Genomic DNA, 22,759 nt, shown 5'->3' on the forward strand with positions numbered 1-22,759 from the left:
AGTGGGATGAACTGCAATGACTCAGCTTGCCAAAATGTGGAAGAATAGGCAAATATCTATCAACATAAAAATTAGACTGGTTCGATCCTTAGTCTTTGTGGTTCTTTATGTCTCAGAGTTTTGGACACTGAACAAAGCCGTTAAGAAAGATCAGTGGTTTTGAATTGTGGGCTTGGAAAAAGATGTTTCGAGTTCCTTGGACTGAGAAAAAACCAACCTAAGCATCAGAGATCAATTACGTCTTGAAATGAGTCTCTGCAGCATGGTGGAAAGAAGAATCCTCAGATAATTTCAACATATCTCAAGAAGAAAGTGAGAGAACATTAACAACTCATCATGCCGTTAGAATGCTAGGAACTGGAAGAAGAAGAAGAGGAGACCGGCTCAATGGGAGATGACTAGATCAAATTCCTGCTCTTACTAGATTAAGGTTGGAGGATGCACTTAGAATGACAGAAGATAGAGACAAATGGAGAAGACTAATACATTGGGTCATAAGTCCTCAGCCATTTGTAGATTGACTAAGCTATACTGTAGCAGCATTGAACTGTAACTGTTATGATGACACTTTTTACAATGTTTCTGTCATTTGTATCATTTCATTTACTGTTAATCAGAGTTTTTATGTCTTTATTATTATTAGCAGTGCGAGGTCATTGGCCATTCATGCCAATGGGAAATGTAAGGATGTGGTTTCCTATGTGGAAAGTATGAGGAAAAATGACACTAGTGATAAACAACTAAGTTATACCAACTAAGTCTGTTATGTACCCTGAAGATGCCAACAGACTTAGTTAATGACACTAGTGGTTGGTAACAGCAGTGTAGTAGCCACTGTGGACTTAGCGGAATTATTTAATGATCACTTTACATTTTATACCGTTGAGTGATATGCCAACCTGGGTGATACACAAACACTAAAGAGGACATAAAAGTGAATGAATCAAAATAATTGTTTGGATCAGATGATATATTGTAATATTTTATGTTTCGTTTTATCGTTTCCTTTCTGTTTATACTCTTTTTCTTACAATTCACTCGTGGTCCCTTTACATATACTACCTTCAGTGATTCAGTACTTCTTATACCTGAGAACCATGGATATTTATATTAATTTCTGACTGTGCCTCCATGTCCCAAGATTGGTACTAGAAATTATGAAAACTTCCGGCAGACTGATTTAACCAAATTTCAAAATCTCAAAAAGTCTTAACAGTCGTGGCATCTCTCTCTCTCTCTCTCTAGTATGATTCTAGTGATTACTCGCTTACAGGCTCGGTTTATTTCAGATCAATGCATTGTGATGAAATAAGATCAGTCAACAAATTATTGTAAAAATTCAAAGGACTTATTTAATGAATGCTAAGTAAGAAATATATAATACAAAAGGTGCAGGGGAACTATCCTCTGTTAAATCTCAAATCAATCAAATTCATGCAGTTTATCTAAATACCCCTTATAACAAACATCCTTTTGATTATTCCATTAATTGATAAAACTTTTCTAAGCTAATATCTCGCACGTCAAATCCTCTGGTATCACAACAATAACAAGATATTAATAGCAAATACCTGATTCATTAAAATACATGTCAATCCTTTCCAGTCACTCAGTTAACCTATGTTACTTAAATAATAAAGTAACACGTAAAAATCACAGTGAAATCTTTAATTTGTAAAAAGACAGATATTTCGTACTAAAAATAACAGTACGTCTTCAGTAGCAGTAATAGGAATGTAATACAGGCAAACGTTCGGTGGATCACCTATTAAAATACAATTGTTACCGCATGCTAGGAAATAATAGCAATAACAAATTTAATCTATTAAGATAAATGGTTTTTTACATAATTGTGGCTAAAATACGCACCTACTTTGGAAGAACTCTCGTCTTTATGGACTCCCAAAAATCCATAAAGAAGGCTGTCCTGTACGACCTATTGTAAATTGCATTGACTCTCCAACTTATCGGATTGCAAAAGTATTATCATGTTCCTTAAGTGCTCTCACTGGTCATTCCAGATCCTATATAAAAAACTCAACAGATTTTCTTGAAAAAAATCAAGGATATAAAAATTACAGATTCTGAAATATTAGTCCGTTTTGATATCATTTCTCTGTTCACCAATATCCCATTAACCGACACAGTCAATTCATTATATGAAGATTACCCTCCAGATATCGCAAGGATATTCGAATATGTCATCCACTGAGGTTATTTCAGTTGGAAAAACAAAATCTACAAATTGAAGGTACTGCCATGAGCCCTCTGTCTCCACCTTTGGCAAACTACTATTTGAAACAATTCGAAGATACTATGTTCTCATCCATTCATCCTCAACCATCTCAACCATCCTCAATTCATTATATGAAGATTACCCTCCAGATATCGCAAGGATATTCGAATATGTCATCCACTGAGGTTATTTCAGTTGGAAAAACAAAATCTACAAATTGAAGGTACTGCCATGAGCCCTCTGTCTCCACCTTTGGCAAACTACTATTTGAAACAATTCGAAGATACTATGTTCTCATCCATTCATCCTCAACCATCTCTTTGGTACCATTACGTCGATGATGTTTTTGCTGTTTGGCCACACACTGAAGATGAACTTTCCACTTTTCTACAATGGATAAATAGCCTTCACCACACAATGGATAAATAACCTTCACCCATGCATCCAATTCACTATGGAAAAAGAAAACTCTGGTACTTTACCATTTTTGGACATCCTCCTTACTAGAATGTCTTCTGGTACCTTATCTACAAGTGTCTTTCGAAAACCCGCTTTTACTGGCAGATACATTCACAAAACGTCTATGCACCACATCTCAAAAATTTGGCATTCTTAAATTTCTAATTCATAGAGCACATAAAGTTTGCTCTTCCCCAATAATCTTACAACAAGAACTTTTCCATCATTAAAAAGTTAATGGAATCAAATGATTACAACTCCAATCAAATCCAACAGACACTTGACTCTTATGTTCCAACACCTATAGTTTCTTCAACAGTCCACGGAGTTCCTATTCCGTACATTCCAGGAATCTCAGAACCTATAGGTAGAATCCTGAAAAAGTATCAACTGATTCCAACATATATTCCTATCAACAAAATTTCTTCTTTATTAGCCTTCTACAAAGGATAAACTGTTTTCTCTATCTTTGGCTGACGTTTACCAAATACTGTGCGAATGCGATGTCTCTTATTTTGGACAAACTGGCCGTTCTTTGGAAAAAAGAGTAAAAGAACATCGATATTATATTGATTATAACAAACCTCTGAAGTCTGGTCTGGCGCAGCACAGTATTGGCTCTACTCATAGTGTCCAGTGGGATAAAGCAGTTCTCCTCCATAGATGCAGATTCAAATATGAACGCTTATTCAAAGAAAGTTGTGAAACTATCTTACACCGACCGAATTTAAATAGAAGACTGTATGTCTCTCTCAAAGATCTGGGAGACTTTTATCTTATGTAAAATAACCATTTATCTTAATAGATTAAATTTATTTATATTATTTCCTAGCGCGCAGTAACAATTTTTACTGCGCGCCTTTTTCAGTGTCTGTTACAGACACTGAAGATGTACTATTATTTTTAGTATGAAATATCTGTCTTTTTACTAATTAAAGATTTCATTGTGGTTTTTGCATGTTATTTTATTATTTAATTACTATGCCACAGGTTCCACTAAAAATCAGAATTATGTTACTTAATTTATCACATGAACTTTAGTACCTTAGTTTAAACTGCATCTATATTATCAGAACATACATTTATTTATCAATTATATCAAAACACAGACTTAACTTTTTACAAGTTGCAGATCATTCTTAAAACCCATGTAACTCTTCAGGAATTAGCTATACTCTGCTCTACACATAACTATTAATTTCTGTGACAAAGAGTGCATTAGTTATTCTCTGGCTATCCTATTCTATAAATCTCAACAGTTAATTATTATATCTTTCTTACAGCACACGTAACTTATAACAAATGATATTACACTCACGTGAAATGTTCTTCTATTGATGCATCGGCTATTTCTATCAGTCACGGCATTTGATGTTCCTATTTTTTGCTCTGGGCTTTAGGATCCTTAACATCGAAGTTCACTGAGTACCAGCGGCTTCGTCGGGTCAGCAAGCGAGGTGAGAGGGACAACTTTCCGGTGTGGAAAAACTGGCGAGAGTACGATCCTCAGCTTTTCATAGACTCTGTAGGAGCAGAATAGCATCTGGACATTTCGTTCTCCCTTCTTGTTCGCCTCGGGACATCCATGCTTTTAGACTCAAACGGCTTTATGGCAGATCAACTTCTGGATTCCTTCCATCAGATTCTCTCCGCATCTGGGCAGCAACTCCTCCTGGTTCACTAACTAGGTGACTATCTCTCTGGGTGTCGATTCCTATCCGTCCCCAATTCCTCGCTTATATCTCCTTCATATTCCACGCCTTGGGTTCAGTTTTGGATCCCCCTTACAATATCACGTGATAGCTGGTTTCTTGAACTTTCGCCGCTATCCTCTCTTATGTTCTTAATCCCATTCTGTCGGCTTGCGGAATTCCTGTTTGATTTCACTCATTCCTTTCTGCTCTGACCTTGAAGGCCACCTGTGACTGACTATGCAAACAGGAATCAAACGCCTTCCCGACTGCTCCATGTTGCCATTGGCATTTTCAATTTTACATGCTTTGTTTTTGTAAGGATTAAACTAATCCCTGTTGGGTTGTACATATTCTATAAACAACACTAAGAAATAACACAATAAACAATTATTTACACGTTCTCTAGATTTGACCTTCAGTAAAAGGTCGATGTGCTAGGTGGACAAAAATTTCTGCTGCATCGAACTTTTACAATATTGCTACGTATATTTAAGAAACACACGAAAGACCGTGTCTTAACTGATTTATTTAACTTCACTGGCCATGATATGTTTAAACATCCACCAAAAGCTGGATATAAAGCATACAGATGTTGAAAGTTTATTTTTCACTTGGTCAGACTATAATAAATTTAGTTTAATCCTTTATCCAAGTGTGTGCAAACAAAGTTTGCACCTGAAAGTATCTTCAGGACTGGGGTAAAGTGGTACAACACCAGGTGACTCCTTGTAAAGGTGGAGCAAGCTACCAACACTTCTATCTCATTTGCATTATGGGAGATACTGAGATAGAAGTGTTGGTAGCGTGCTCCACCTTTACAAGGAGTCGCCTGGTGTTGTACCACTTTACCCTAGTCCTGAAGATACTTTCAGGTGCAAACTTTGTTTGCACACACTTGGATAAAGGATTAAACTAAATTTATTATAAAGCATACAGAGTTGAACATGGATAAGAAATGCTTGCTATCGATTATTTCTGTTAAGAGGTATGACAATTCTTCACACTCAGGAGAACGCTTAACTGGATTTGCTTGCATCTATAGCTGCACATTTCATGGGAAAAGAAGAATGGAATCAGTTCAGTTTGACCAAGTATAAGGTTATGCATTCTGGGCTGAATAGAACACCAGATTTGCACCATATTGATGGAACTGTACTCCAGGAAAATGAAGCCAGGGATTTGGGGGGTGTTAGCAGATAGGCAGTTGAAGTTCGGAGAGCATATTGCAAAAGTGGCTAAAACAGCTCATCAGGTTGCTTGGTTACTGAAGAATATCTTGACTTGCAGAGATAAGCAGATTATTATACCTATTTATTGGACTTTGATGAGACCCCATCTTGAACTGCGCACAGATTTGGTTACCTGGGTTTCTTTAGGATGAGGAGGCAAGTGACCAAGTCAGTAGTATGTCTATGGAATGCACCTTATGAGGATAGGTTGAAGATTTGTAACTTAGAGAAATTGTTTGACAACTGGAAAAGGGGCAATATGATTGAGATATACAGATTACTGAAGAGTTTTTATAAGATTAACACAGAGGAAATTTTTCCAAACATGAGTTACCCTTGGAAATTGATCAAGAGTGTAGTTAGTAAGAGTGTGAGGACTAGATTTTTTGTTTGAAGAGATGAATGATTAGAGGTTGCCAGAATCCATATTATGTGTGTGCGTGCCTTGACTGTAAACAAGTTCAAAGCGAAGTATGATAGATATTGTGCAAATGTTAGATAATGCTTGGGATAATGTTTTGGGTTTCCCTCGATAAGTCTAAGGATGAGATTCCATGGAATTATGTGTGTAATAAGAATAATAATTTGATGGGAATAGATGTGGAAAGGTATAATGTTTTTGCGAGGATAGAAAGGATATGTGGACAGTATTCCCCTGCTGCTCTCATCAGCTGCACTGCTGCTGATGAGGAGGAATTATGTCCTAAAGTAGAAGAGATTCCAGAGGGCATTAGTGGCAACAGTTTTGAGGCAGTATGGTGTGAGGTGGAGTTTGACTGGAAGAGATATTTAATTGGATTTTGCTATGGGCTAGGGAAATAAAGGGTGGTGATTAAGAAATGTATATGCAACAAGGTAAGAGTGATCATTATGGGTGATTTTAATTATAGTCGTGTTGCAATGAAGAGAGTATGAAAGAATAAGGAAAATGAATTTCTTGAAAGACATTATTTTAAGCAGTATCTAAAGGAAGGGTGCTGGAGGAATGAGAGTTTTATATCTGATCTTTTCATGAGATATAAAATTGAGTAGTAGGGTGTTGCATTTTCTTCTGATTGGTATGAGTGATCATGAAGTGATTACCTGGATGCTGGCTAGTCATATTAAGACTTATGTGAGGAAAGACTACATATGGTACTGCAGTGTCTGTGACTATGAAAAGCTTAGGAGACAACTTGGAGCTATGACATAATATGAATAGTTAAGTTGGAAGGAGATAAATGCCACTTGGGCACTGACAAAGAGATTTAACAATCTGTGAATGTATTCCAGAGGTCAAAAGGCTGAATATGGTAGGTGTCAAATGGATGAATGAAAGTATTAAGCATGAAATCTGGAAGAAGGTTGCACTGTGGAGGTAGCATAAGATGAATAAAGATAATAATCAGTTCACAAAGAGTATTTGAGCAGTCCACAAGGATGACTCAGTTGTTGTTGTTATGTGCCATCAAGTCGTTTTCAACTCTTGGTTGATCCTACGAACAAAGGCTCTTCATCCCGCTTGGCCTCTTGTCCTTTCTTTCATTTCAGTTGGTAAGTTCTTTTATGTTGTCCATCTAATTTTTTATGGTCTTCCTCTTCATCTCATTCCCTCAATCTTTCCCAACATAACTGCCTTTTCCAATGATTCGTCAGCTCACATAATACGACCAAAGTACATAAACTTCTGTTTAGCAATCACTGCCTCCTAGGAGCATTCTGTCTTTATATTCTCTAAAACTTTATTATTGGTCATTCTTGCAGTCCATGGGATTCTTAATAGTCTCCTCCACACCCATAATTCAAATGAATCAATTTGCTTTCTTATCTTTCTTCTTAATAATTCAGCTTTTACATCAATACATCACTACTAGAAATACTATTGCTTTGACAATTCTTACTTTGTGGCCTTACACCTCTTTCATAATTTTTTTCAGATTTAACATTGCTTTTTTTTTCCCATGACTACTTCTTTTAATTTCATCTTCACATTTACCATCATTTCTGATTCTGGACCTCAGTAAATCATAACTTTCAGCAATTTCTATTTTATCTCCCTCTGTTATAAATTCATTTAAATTGCCAGAAGCCATCACTTTTGTTTTGCTGATGTTTAAATTAAGCCTGGCTTTGTTACTTTCCATCTTAACTAATTGAATCAACTGCTCCAGATCTTCTTTAGTTTCTGCTTTGAGGGTTATATCATCTGCATATCTTTATTTTTCTGCCACAAATCTTAATTCCAGCTGGATCTTTGTCTAAATCAGCCCATTCTCATAATATATTTGCCATAAATATTAGAGAGGTAGGGTGACAGTATACAACTCTCTTCTACTTGGACACTGTCTGATTCTCCAGATACAGTTTTTACTGAAGCTTCATGGTTGTCATAATGCTCTCTTTGTTGAGAAAATTAGATGTTCAGGTATTCCCATTGATCTCATTACAATCTACAGTCTGTTGTGATCCATCAAAAGCTTTCCTATAAATTAAACAAATGAATAATAATATTTTCTGAAATTCTCTTGTTATTTCCATAATCCATCTCATGTTTGCTCTTTGGTCTCTAGTTCCACTACTTCTAAAGCTTGCAAGTTCTTGTGGCATTTTTTCTCTATTCACATATGGCTCCAACCTTTGTTAGATCACTTTTAGCATAACTTTACTTGCATGTAAAATTAAAGCAATAGTTATATAATTCACACAATCTCTGGGATTTGATTTTTTTTTTTTTTTGGAATTGGTATGAATACTGATGTTTTCCAATCTCTAGGCCAGTATATTTTTTTCTGATATACTTCACTTTTCATTATCATGGAGTTCTCCTTTCAAATTCTCCTTCAATATTATCTTTCTTATATAAATCCTCTATATACTCTTCCCATCTTTTTTTTTCACTGCTTCTTCTTTCATCAGACATTTACCCATATTACTTTTTACAACTCTTAATCTAGGGATAAACTTCTCTATGACGTCATTTATTTTTCTTAACAGATTTCTTGTTTTACCCATAATATTGTTTTTTTTTTTTCAATTTTCCTTGCAACTTTTGTTTAGATGTTTTTCCTTATCTTTCCTAGCCTGTCTTTAGAATCTCAGTTTAATCTTTTCTTTGTTTCTCAGAAATTTCATTTTTCTTCTTTCCTCTGCTATTTGAATAGCTCCTTCTGACAACCATTTACAATCTTTCTTGTTGCGTTATTTAGTCTTTTTTTGCTGCTTCTATTTTCCAATTATCTTCCTGTCTTCTCCAAACTTTTTAATTTCTTTCTGACTTCTACTTTGAATGCTTCATTTATAGGATCTAAATCAAATCTGATACTGTCCTTTTGTTTCTTCTTACCCCTTGATTTCAAATTAACTTCAGCTATCAATAATTCATGATCTTTCCCACAGTTTGCATCATGTAGTGTTTTGCTGCTTGGACAGTACTCCTCCACCTTCTGCTAGCAACAATATAATCTATCTGATTTCTGTATTCTCCATTAGGTGAAGTCCATGTGTACAATCTTTTATGTTGTTAGAAGCAAGTGTTTGCAATAAAGCAGCTATTCTCAACACAAATGCTTCAGTCCTAAACCAAATTTTCTAGTGATGCCTCATTCTTTTTCACCCATTTTTGCATTTCAGTCACCTAATATCAAGAGAAAATCTGTTTTTTTAAATACTATATACTACTGGTTGCAAGCTGCTGTAAAATTCTTCTACCTCATCTTCACCCGAATCTGTAGTGGGTGCATACACCTGCTTGAGTGTAACATTCACTGGTTATGCCTTTATTCTGATTAGAATTATTCTATCAGACACTGTGTTGTAACCCAAAATGTATTTTCTTTATTCTTTACTAACTATGAATGCAACTCCATTTCTTTGAAGGTTTTCATGTCCAGAATAATACATCATGAAATCATTGGTATAAAAGTAATCCATTCCTATCCATCTCAGTTTACTGATTCCTAACATCTTAACTCGAGTTCTTATTTCTTTCTTGCAACAGCACAAGTCCCAGAGGAGTGGAAGGAAGGTGTTCCATTTCACAAAAGTGGTGATAAAGCTAAGGCTGCAAATTATTGGCAAAGCTGTATATCTGGAGTTGTTGTTGAAGAGATTGGTGAGAGCTAGGATACACAAATGGATTGATAACCGCATTCTCTGTGATTGTCAGCATGGCTTAAAGAGTTGTGTTTTACCAACTTATGTGGTATAACAAGGTGATCATTTTTCATCACTTAGATTTTGCAAAGACTAATTGCCACACAACAGGTTGGTAATTCAATTGGAACAGGTGGGTTTGGATGCTAGATTAGTAAGTTGGATAGATGACATTGTCAGATAGATATCAGCAAGTTATATATGTAGGAGTGAAGTATCCTAATAGAGGAAATTCACTGGGAGTGTGTCACTGAAATCTGTCTTAGGACCATTGTTTAACTTTTTATATTAATGATATCGAGATATATAACTGTTTGCAGTACAAAATTGGAGAGAATGATGTGAAATCAAGCATATCTTCGCCTTACAGACTTGGTTGGATTGTATGAGTGGACAAGTGAGTGGAACTGTCAATTTCATGTTGCAAAATGTAAGTTTCTGAAAAGGAGGTTGAGAATATCAGGTTTGGGAGTAGTGGTGGCAAGAACCTGAAGTTCAGAGATCACATTCAGTGTTTCCTCTAAGCTGTGTGTGTGTGTGTGTGTGTGTGTACGTGCGTGTGCAATAGTCAGAAAGAGAGCATACACATCTAGTAACTGCATGCACAGAATTTTTCCTTTCGGAATTTCTAATTTGCAGTCAATTTTTGAATGTACTATAAAAATGAATTATATGATAAATCATACTTGTCACCAATGTGTCTGTGCCAATATTACCAGGGGTGGCTCGTGCATAGGTACTGCGGAACTGCAGCACCCCCAATTTTTCTCAATATATAAATATATTTATTAACATATTTCTATTTGCTTGTGATATTTAATTTTATCATCGACAATCCTATATAATTCTCTTATTTTGTATAAAAAATAATAAAAAATCCATCTTGTAGCACTTAGGAGGGCGAAGGATGCTAGCAGCATAGTGTTTCCCACCGTGTCATATTGCTGTGCATGCAAGCATATCCACATCATAGTGAGATGCGAGCTATTTGCGTAATATGGCACTGTCCGTCGTGCAGTTCCACTGTTGTTTATATGCAGTTTGCAGCAGTAGTAGAGTGTTCGTAGTGCTTATCATGTTTACTCCGTCTCTTTAAATATTTGGACATTACAATTAAAGACATAACATTTGTTATAGTTTTTATTTTAGAACATTATTGGGGTTATGATAATGGATTTTATTTTTAAGTAATTTTGAATTATACTGAACTGTATAATTTATTCAATAATAAACAATATTTTGTCATGAAACAAAAGAAGAAAATACGTTTACCCTCGTATAATGTGGTGCTTATATAATGGGGTTTCGATATAATGTGGTCTACAAATTGTAGTAACCCTTGTTGAACGCTGTACTTATACAACGCGGTTTCAATATAAGACGGTCTACAAACTGTAGTAACCCTTTATCTTTTCATATATTTTTCAACGCGCGACTTAAAAATCAAATTTTTTCTTCATTAAATTTGTGTCTGCCTGCATCATGCATGTAGTTATAAGTAGCGAATTTATATTAGGGTAAATACCCTTTAGCACACACACGTGTACATCAATTGTTTACCATATAAAGTATTTATTGTTGAAAATTGTCTTCGTTTTCTGCCAGGAAAGCACATTAAAAATCATAAGTGTATTAATCTCAAATAAGTGTATTAATCGAAAAAACAGAATCAGCAAAGCTGGTATGGTGGGAAGTCAATTGAATAAATTCATATGGAATAAGAGAGAAATTAGTCGGAACACTAAATTAGCAGTATACAAGACAGTGTTCAAACCAGTTTTAACTTATGGATCTGAGAGCTGGGTCAGAAGTAAAACACTTGACCAAAGACTAGAGACCGCAGATATGAGAGTCCTGAGAAAGATTAGACGCATGAACAGATGGCATCAATGGCAATATCATATTAAAAATGAGGATATTAGGAAAGAACTTGACATTGTCAGCATCCAGGAATGCGTTAGCAGAGCTAATCTCAGGTGGTATGGTCACTTAAATAGAATGGAAGAGGAAAGATTAGCAAAACAAGTGTTCTCTGCCAGGTTGGCAGGAAAACGACCCAGAGGAAGACCAAGATATAGGTGGATTGATACGGTACAAAGTGCCTTAGACCAGTGCTTCCCAAACTTCTGCATGTCAGGGCCCCCTTTGCAAAAATTAAAATATTTCATGCCCCCCCTCGAAACAAAATCGTAATAGAGATATATATTATTATAATATTTATTGTATTTATATTCAATACAAAACATACACAGCGAATATTGCAAAAATCAAATGCTTATATTACATTTTTTGCCTCTTACCGTTTGGTTCTGAAGATGATGCGGGCTGTTCTGGTAAAATATGAAATACTGTCCTTTTTTTGAGTCTGTTTCTGCTTCTTCTGATTGTTCGCGAGATTTTTTTTCATTTTTTATCAGCGGCTTATCCATCTCAGGGTTAAATTTTTTAAAGTAGAATAGATCAAATAATATCATCACTTACCGATACTGGCACACCACAGACTGATAACATGAAATTAGTGAATATTACCTGAATAAGGGAATCCCTGAACAAGGAACATTTTTCTCTTTTGTGACTTTCCTTCCTTTAAGGTAATTAAGCCTAACACGAAACAGACAGCAAAGGTAGGTTATTAAAACTTGTATATGATTGGTGCGGTATTAACAAAAGATCACGCAACCGAAAGATAAAAGCATAGCTGACAATTGAGTTGAAATGCTAACTCTCTCCAACCGAATTCCATATGTGAAACTGCCATAACATTCATTATATATATATATATATATATATATATATTACTTAGTTTTAACACTTTTACGAATTTTAACACCTTCGGTTGAATTTTATTGCTGCCTTGGGAAATCGAATTCACACACATCTAATTAATAACAATAGTTTTTAGTTAGATATTAGATACTGTGTTTGCCCATGCAACATATGGTTTTGTTTCAGTCTATACAGCATAGTTTCTGTATGAAGGGACATGTGATTCATTAATTAGTGCGTTTTTATCCCAGTTGTCTCTAATTGCACTGTTTGTTGAGAATATATTACACAGACTCCTCATACCTTATTCACTGGCATAATAAAAGTACTTGTTTTTATTGCCTCCGCAGTATAGTGGCTGTTAGGGAGGGCGTGTGGTTTACCACTGCAAGGGAGTTACTATCTCCCCACATGAACTTGTTTAAGCTTTTTTCATGTGTGAAGTATATGCGAAACTTTTATTGTAACAGAAAACTATCTCGGATGACAGTGATAATATAAAACGAGTTTTGATATGTATATAAAGTCAATATCAACAGTTCTTGATATTAAAATATGAAAAATAACAAAAAAGAAATAATAAATAATAAAAGTTAAATACGTTTCTTTTAAAATAAAAAATTTACTTAGTCTTAAAACATTTGAAATTTGTTTCCATTATTTCACGGCCCCCCCTCAACAAAACCTACGGCCCCCAAGGGGGCCGTGGCCCACAATTTGGGAAGCACTGCCTTAGACGATAGAAATATAAGATCTGATAATGTTGGAGTCTTGACAAGTAACAGACTTATTTGGAGGAAAATTGTAGATAGGAAGTTAGTAATGATGTAAATTTTTCATGTAGTACTGTCATATCCTGTACACCCCTTGAGGGTACATGGCAGGAATTTGATGATGATGAATTTCTTCAAATAGACAATTGTCATCGATTTTAATATCAGGCATTTCTTTCGATAAAAACTCAACACATTTTTCAATATCTGCCCAGTTTACTTGCGATGAAGTCAAAAAACACCATTGAAAACTGTTATTTCCTGTGATATTTGTTTCAGACCATTCTTCGACATATTGAAAACATGTTTGGTAAAAATTCTGCACTTATTTGGTAAACTTTTCCGTTATGCCCAGATTTGATTCCTCTGAGTTTGACAATTTTCTCTTTATTATTAAAGGAATAAATTTTTCTTCAAATCGTGATTTATATTGAAGGACAAAATCGTTCAAAATAAGACTAACTTCTGTAGCTGAAATATGTTCACCTTCAATCTCTTGAATCGTTTTGTCCTAACTGTATTATAAGCTGTTGCACTAACAGCTGATAATACAAACACAAATTTTGGTGGGCGAAGACGCGAAGGAGTGAATAATGTCTATGTAAAATTACAAGATTTACTCCAAAAGAAAATACTAGGAATAGGTTGTAATGCACATATTTTGTCAAATGCAATCAACACAGCGTCATGTGCCATGCCAATTTTTGGACATTTGTCTAAACTTAAAAAATATGAATGGAGAGGCTCAAATAATTGTAAAACGTGCTCTATAGCAGGTGTTAGAGCGAGCCATCTAACTTTTGAATATCCTAAAAGTTTTTTATATTCAACATTTGTGTCTTCACAAAATTGTTTTAAAGTAGCCACACGAACAGTAAAACGACTAAAATACAAATAAATTGTCGTTATTATTATTTCTACATCAATTGGCATGGCACATGATGCTGTGTTGATTGCATTTGACAAAATATGTGCATTACAACCTATTCCTAGTATTTTCTTTTGGAGTAAATCTTGTAATTTTACATAGACATTATTCACTCCTTCGCGTCTTCGCCCACCAAAATTTGTGTTTGTATTATCAGCTGTTAGTGCAACAGCTTTAGATTTCAAATTGTTTTCATTTATTACTCTGAATAGGTGGTTTGACAAAATTTCAGCAGTTTCACCCTCAATGGATTCTAAATTTAAAATTTTTACTTGAATGCCCTTGGTAACATTATAATACCTTACTAGTATTGGATACAATTTGGTTTCATTATGATTTGATGCATCAGATAAAACCGTTACAAATGCTGCATTTTTCAAGTCTTCTGCAAGTATTTTGTCACAGTAATTTTTAAATACTGATTTAATAATAGCCTCACATTTTGTCCTGGCACATGAAAATTTAGCATTGTGAAACTTTTTCAATAATTTAGTTGTACAATCCATACTACGAAAACTTTGATTGTGAATTATGGTATGAAATGCAAATGTTCCCTCCATTACAGCTAACTGTTTTTCATCTTCAGAATAATTAGAAGTTTTAAAAAAATAGGTTACTTTACTACTGGAAGCTGATGCATCTAATGATTGCTTATGTTTGTTGGTGTTCAAGTGTTTCGTTATAGCTGCTCTGCCTCCAACTGCAATACAAAATTCTCCTCTGCAAATATTGCAGAAAACAATGGTGTCTCTCTTTGATATGGGGAGTGGAAATTCCTTTTTCAATTGATCGTTGAAATGGCATTTCCTCTTTCTTGATTTTTCCATCCCTTAAATGAAATTAAAAATAAAATATAGAGCCACACGAACGATGCAAGCAAATTATGAATAAATAAAATTAATAATTAAAACTAAAACTTTAATAACAAAAGCGATAAAACTTTACTAAATCTATATTTAAATTATTTTACACTTGTGTTGAAAACAGGGTTGTATAAAATTGAATTAATGAATTAATGAAACGTGAATTGTGTACTTACCTGAGTATAATATTCACTGAGAAAGAAATAATTTCGTATTTCCGTTAGAAATAAACACGAAGTATAATATAGAGATAAAGTAAACAAAGTGAAGGACAAAATGGTATGTATCCCATAATGCAAAGCACATCCCTTTAACGTATAACAAACCCAAGGTAAAAAAAAAAAACTTTCAACATCTTAATACACTCTAATTAGGTACTTTTAGCTTGTGCCATGTGGGCAAACTGACATCAGCAAGTTGGAAAGGCACATTTGTTTAGACTGCAAACAGTGACGGATTTTTGTAGCTATGCAGATTTAAGTGAATTAATTTTATGCTCACAGTTTTCAGGCTATCTTCTTCTTCACCCAATGGTGCGAGACACGTGAAGTTCTCCTATGCCCTGTGCATGTGTTTCATAATCGCGTCTTTCTGAACTGTACCGTCATATGACGCGTAACAGTTCGGCGCGGCATCTCTGAATACAGAGATTAACAGATTAGTTTTAAAATATCGAAAAGGAGGACAGGTAGGAGGACACTTTTTGAGAAAGGACAGAACCTACAAAAGGACTGTCCTCCCTAAAGGAGGACGATTAGTCACCTTATTATTACTGACTTCTTGATAATAAACCAGCTGAAGTATGCAATGAGAATTATACAAATGATGTCCAAGAGATTTCACGTGATGACAACGTCTGGCCACTCGTAAATAAAGAACATCTTCTAACTGTTAGTTTTGAAGGCAGTGATGATGATCAAAATATGCATTTTATTTTATTTTGCCTAAAACATTTATGCATTATGTTCAATGAAGTTTACGTACAATTTATAATTTTTTATAATTTTATGCTATGTATTTGTTTCATAGTTTATATGTTTTCTTAACTTACATGAATTACCTGAATTAAATGCAAATATTTTTTTGTTGGGTATGTCATTGTTTATATAATCTTAAGAAGAAAAAAAAACAATTTCGAAACCTAACCCTATTTTTTCTATGCGATCTGAATCTCACATAATGTGATTTATATTTCGAACCCACTATTTCAAGCCGCCACACTGAATATTACTCTAATTGATTCCAACTTAATACACTCTAAAGATACCAAGAAATTTTATATTTGGTTTTTAATCCTTTTCCCAAGCAAGCAAAACCAAGTTTTGATTTTGAAATATATTCACATCTGAGCTACTTGTATACAGAGGCTAATGACTTCATATCACTTACCTTGGTATGTATCCCATAATGCAAAGCACATCCCTTTAACGTATAACAAACCCAAGGTAAAAAAAAAAACTTTCAACATCTTAATACACTCTAATTAGGTACTTTTAGCTTGTGCCATGTGGGCAAACTGACATCAGCAAGTTGGAAAGGCACATTTGTTTAGACTGCAAACAGTGACGGATTTTTGTAGCTATGCAGATTTAAGTGAATTAATTTTATGCTCACAGTTTTCAGGCTATCTTCTTCTTCACCCATTGTCTATGTAGACTGTTGGGGCACTATAAAGGTGGCAGTCCTAACATTCTCTCTCTCTCACCATGAAGGATCTCCTTAACAAGGTGGAGAACGAAGAATCCGTTTATTTTCTGATGTTATCTATGTGGGTGATTCTTGGTCGCACCCAGACAATGGTGCTGGAGCATCACTGGAATAAATGTATTAGTCTTAAGTTATATTATGTTGAAAAATAAAAATAATTTTGTAATTATAAATTTGTTTTTTTCATTGTTAGGCCGAGAACTTTTCAGACCATCCTCATATGTAGAATATTCAGGGCATGATCAGAAAAGCCAGATTTACAATAGTTATTAAATTTAATGTGCGGTTTATGTTCCTTTTTACAGATAGGAATTGTGCATCCTCTTTCACTTATATAGGGCAACTTACAGGTGCAGTGAATATGGTATACTCCATGGTGGGCCAGTGGAATAAGTGGATCCTTGAATGAGTTGAATAAGTTCTTTAATTTTGCCAGAGGTTAAAAGGTATCATTAAGGTTGTATTTCTGTAGTGTTCTGTTTATTTTATTTGATATCCCTTTAATGTATAGAATGGCTATAGTTTTATTGTAATCTAGTTTATTTTTATTTTTAAATGGAGTCCCATGAAGAATTTTGTTGATAGTGTTTTTGCTGTAGTCATATTTCAGGAAGATATTACTGATAACTATTAATTCATATTTAAGTGCTTGTTCACTGGAGAAAATCTTCAAAGCCCTGTTTTTTAGTGTATTAACGACACTTAGTTTTTGTGTTGGGTGGTGGTAAGAGTTTGCGTATTTATTGGCCAGTGGTAAACAGTGAAGGAAAGACTGCTGGAAGGAAGACATTTGGCAAGTGTATCTAGAAAAGGAAGTGTGTTTGGACTTTCAATTTCATTTGTGAATTGTATGCATTTGTGTTATTTGTTTAGGTGGCCGAGGAAAATGTCTGTCTGGCAGCCATGGGACCAGATAACGAAAACATCATCAACGTATCTAAGCCAAACTTTGGGTTTTAAAGTAAAGGAATCCAGAGCACATTGCTCAGAAGCTTTCATATAAAAGTTAGGAATTGTGGGTGATAACGGTAAACCCATGGCTGTGCTTTCTTTTTTGCAGGTAAAAAGTATTTTGCCACACAAAATAGCCGGAACATAGTACATAGGCAAAAAGTGCTGTGATATTCGTGTGGGAATTTGTCCTGTAAAAGAAGAGTTGTGTCATTGAATGGGATGACCTTAACACGAAGGTCGAAATGTTGGGAAATTAAAGTGATTATTCCTAACACGGTTGTGGTCTCCATAATTTTTCCTGAAATGAATGCTGATCATCCTGTAATGCTAAAGGAAAGGATGCAATTTCTATATTTTCTTCATTGAAAATTTAACTAATTCTTTGTGTTACACTGCTAATGTTCCATGTAGCATATTTCACCACATTTTTCTTTTTCCATTTTTCCATATCTTTCTTCCAGTTTAGATTTCTTTGAAACACGAAAGTAATATGTGTTTCCCTGTGTCAAGTTACTAGCATGACGTAGGTATCCTATTGGTCGGGCTGCCACCTTAGGGAAACTAGGCTTGCCTTTTTTTAGTAGATAGTGGAAACTGCAGTTTGAGAAGAAAGAGTCAACACCCTTGCCCTTGAATTGCTCTAAATAGCACCGGGATGAGAAGGAGTAAGAAGTAAGAGCGTAAAGCAAAGAAAAGTAGAAGACCCAGTCTACATATATAATATACCAAGTGTGTATTGTAGGAAGTAAGATTAGGTCTAGCTCGTGTATCTCGAGTTTGCCATTCTTGTTCTCACCAATGTGAGCCCCTGAGACATATTTATTTCTTTATTATTATTATTCTTTGTTATGGTGAATATGTGTGTAATAATTGATAGAAGTTATTTTTATTATTGCTTACTTATGATCCCAACAACAGTCGATTATTTTCCGCTATACATAGCTTTGGTTTCAACAGTAAGTACATGCTACAATTTGTGGTGTACCTGCATGACATACACACTGAAAGCATGGGATAATTTCTGATGTCCTATAACATCAGCAAGTATGACACAAACTGTTGTCTTAAGTAGCTTTGAATGTTAAATAATTATCTGATCAGGACTGTTATTCTAAATGATATATTATTATTACGTGACACCTCCATGGAGTCCAAAGACTCATCGAGGGAGGTCACCTACTCTACAACTCTCTGTCAACACCAACTACAATGAACTGCAACTATCATCATCATCTACACCAATGCCATCTACCATCCACCACCACCACTTGTATTTTCACAGACAATCACAAACATCCATGCCCATGGTGGGATTTAAACCTGCAGCTTTTTGGCTGGAGAGCTGATACTCTAACCACTCGGCCAGCCAGGCTGGCTAAGATTTGTTATGTTAAGATTTATATATGTTAAGGTTTTGAATATTTATGTAAATGTATCTGATATGTTACCACTGATCCTTTTTGATTTTCAGGTAAAGGAAAAGGTAAACGTACGAAGGGTAAAACAGTAGATTTAAGCACATTCCTTGCTGACCAGAATGCTCCATCTGGATATGCAGTTGTCAACACTAAACGAATCGAATGGGGAGATACACCAGATGATGAATATGGTAAAATACTTTAATTATTTTTAAAATTTTAATAATTATTTACATATGGCACATCTTTTCTCTGCCTTTTATGTTCTTTGAATTATTGATGTATGTGCCAGTTGAGAGTTCTATTATGTGAAAAATACATAATCTTCAAACATGAAGATTATGTATTAATTCTTCACTATGCATAGTGAAGAATTAATGGAGATACATCATACATGTTAGAATAATTACTTAACATTAAGCGAGTAACAATTGATGTTTTGAGCTCTTTATTGAGGTCATCAGGAAAACATGCATATGTACAATATACGAGCTGCATGCTGCTGCACTATATAAAACTAAAATGAATCTAAATGTTTGTTAATAATTTATCCTAGCCTGACCTCTTGTGAGCAAAAAAAGGGGGAAAAAAAATGCAACTACATTAAACAATTTCTACAGTTCTTTCATATTGATTTTCTTCTGTCTGGGGTTGTTCTGACTGCTATATGAGTTGAAGATGGGTCCTCCACATTCTTGGAATAATTAATCCTGTGAATGATGGATTAATTATTCCAAGAATGTGGAGGACCCATATAGCAACCAGCACAACCACACACAGAAGAAAATCTCAATACAAAAGAAATGTAGAAATTGTTTAATGTAGTTGCATTTTTTTCTTTTTTTTTCCCCTTACCAGAGGTTAGGCTAGGATAAATGATTAACAAACATTTAGATTTGCAGCAGCATGTAGCTAGTATATTGAGCATATGTATCTTTTCCTAATGATGATCTCAATACAGAGGTCGAAACATCGATTGTTATTGCTTAATGTTAAGTAAAGTAATTATTCTAATGTGTGTTGTGTCTATATGATGTCTCCACTATGAATGCTGACCACCGTGTAACCTTAAAAGAAAGAATGAGATATCATGCATCTGGAATGAATATTTAGGTGTTGATTACTCCTGTTTATTGTTTATAGGAAGAAAAAGATGACTAGGCATATCTTTTTCTTTTTTCAATTTTTTATAATTAGTTGGCCAACTTTATCATCATCATCATCAAATTCTTACCATGTTAAGTAAGGCACATCTTCTAAGGCACTTTTTACTGCATCAATCTACCTATATCTTGATTTTCCTCAGGATCTTTTTTCTACTAGCCTGACAGAGAACATTTGTTTTGCTAATCTTATCTCTCCCATTCTATTTTAGTGACCATACACCTGAGATTAGCTCTGCTAATGTATTTCTGGACTGACAATTTCAAGTTCTTTCCTAATATCCTTGTTTTTAATATGATTGCCATTGATGCCCCTAATCTTTCTCAGGACTCTTATATCTGCAGTCTCTAGTCTTTGGTCAAGTGTTTTACTTCTGACCCAGATTTCAGATCCATAAGTTAAAATTGGTTTGAACACTGTCTTGCATATAGCTAAGTGTTTTGACTAATTCCTCTCTTATTCCATATAAATTTATTCAGTTGACTTCTTACCATACCAGTTTTGTTGATTCTGTTGTCTATTTCCATATTTAATTTACCATCTTCACTAAAAATCATGCCTAAGTAGCTGAAATGTTTTACTTGTTCTATAGGTTCTCCATTCACAATGCAGTCGATATTTTCAATGCTTCTGAGTATTTTCATTCCCTACTGAGTGTTCTTGGTAAGGAATACTCAGTAGGGAAATGGCTCTGTAATTCTCACATTGATTTATTTCCCTTTTAATAGATATCCTCTGAGAATGAAGCTCTGCTCTAATCATCAGGAATTCAACCCTCTGACCAGGCCTTCTGAATTAAGCATTGCAGCCACTGTAAAACTTGTATACCTCTATTATTTGATCATTTTTGGTCAAATTTTATCTACTCCAGCTTTTCCACATTTCAGGTTTTTGATGAATTTTTGCTACCTCAGGTATGGATATTCTTTCCTATTGGGAGTTTTCTACTACTGTACTGACACAGCTTATTTCATTTTGCAGACTTTAAAAGTAATTTGCTCCAGACATCTAGAATATCTTTATCTTCAGTTTTCAAGATGTCTGATGCAATTACTTTCAAAGTCTGCTAAATGAAATAAGCATTGTCAGCAGTGTCTCTGATTCCTTTTATACTTTTTCCTCCATTTCTAAGCTCTTTCAATTGCCTTCAGAATATTTTACCAACTTCCTGATATTTATTTTCTATATTCTTACCAGAGTCTTCCCATGACTTTTATTTAGCTAGTTTTACACAGTGCTTCTCTTTATTGCATTTTTCTTTGTATTCTCTAAGAGAGCACAAGTTCACTTACTTCTCAGGAAAATGTTTGGTGTACTTTTCTTCATTTCTTTGACTGCCTCCTAACTTCCTGATTCCACCATGGAGTTCTGATTTTTCTGTCTTTACAGGTAACATCATCACCAAACTCGCCTCTCTGGCTGAATCAGTCGATGTTTTCTTCAGGATTTGCCATTTAATCTCCTAGGTTTGGTTCTTGGGGTGCTTAAGGGTCAAAGCTGTATAACTGAGAGGAGACCTCCACATAGCCTTTAAAGGAATGCGGAGAACCTACCAGAGCTTCTGACATAATGTCCAATCCTCACCTTCTCATGGTGCACCCTGTTAGGTACCTACCTGGATACTGAACGGATGAGGATGGGCTGGCAATTTGGGATTCAGCCGACCAAATTGTATTCTTATTGGCTTAAACCAAAATACAAATGATGGTACAACATGACAAAATTTCATGCTGGCTGGGACGTTGTCTGGTTAAACAAGACACTCGTTTTTTCACCAGGGAACCAGGGCGAACAGCGAAAAGACAGCTACTGGAACAAATCTGAAAACACACTCCAACTCAACATCACCAGAGTTAAAGAATGGTACTATCAACATAAGAAGCCTGAATGGCAAAGAAATGGAGCTAGCTGAGGAATTGGGTAAGTACGATCGACATAATAGCGGTGACTGAAACAAAAAAGACAAAAATTGATGAGATCTTTCTCAGCAATAAATACAAAATGTTATATTCAGGCAATGACAATCAAGGAAAAGAAAGAGTAGCCATAGTATTCAACACTCAATATGAGGCTAATCTTCTTGAATGGCAGGCAGTCTCAAGTAGGGTGATGTAGGCAAATATGAGAATGGGGAACTGGACAATGAGACTTATTTGTGCCTATAGTCCCACAGAAGGTTCTACTAAGGTAGAAGTGGAGAAATTTTTTCATGCTTTAGAGAAAGCAAATGATGAATATCATTTGCTTTCATTTGACAATGAAAGAGGAAAGTTGGTCCTTGTTGGGAATTTAAATAGCAGAGTAGGAAATGATTGTCAGAAATACAAAAATATTTTGGGAAAATTTGGAGAAAAGAGCAAAGATAATAATAATGGCAAATACCTTTTGGATTTCTGCTCAGGACATTGACTGGTTATTAATAACACCATGTTCCAAC

At 34.9% G+C, this 22,759-nt stretch overlaps 1 protein-coding gene across 1 annotated transcript in view; it reads left to right on the plus strand.

The window, feature by feature from the left end:
- The window catches only part of LOC150109732 (eukaryotic translation initiation factor 4B-like), a 221,831-nt gene that overhangs the window by 11,134 nt on the left and 187,938 nt on the right, over nt 1-22,759 (plus strand). The window contains exon 2 of the mRNA XM_090409900.1: nt 19,212-19,349. Within this exon, the coding sequence (XP_090266026.1) occupies nt 19,212-19,349 (138 nt within the window). The remainder of the gene's footprint in view (nt 1-19,211; nt 19,350-22,759) is intronic.

Source organism: Typopeltis vanoorti, chromosome 2, assembly GCF_054136105.1.
Source record: "Typopeltis vanoorti isolate ZY-2024b chromosome 2, IOZ_Tvanoo_1.0, whole genome shotgun sequence".
Classification (NCBI taxonomy): Eukaryota; Metazoa; Arthropoda; class Arachnida; order Uropygi; family Thelyphonidae; genus Typopeltis; species Typopeltis vanoorti.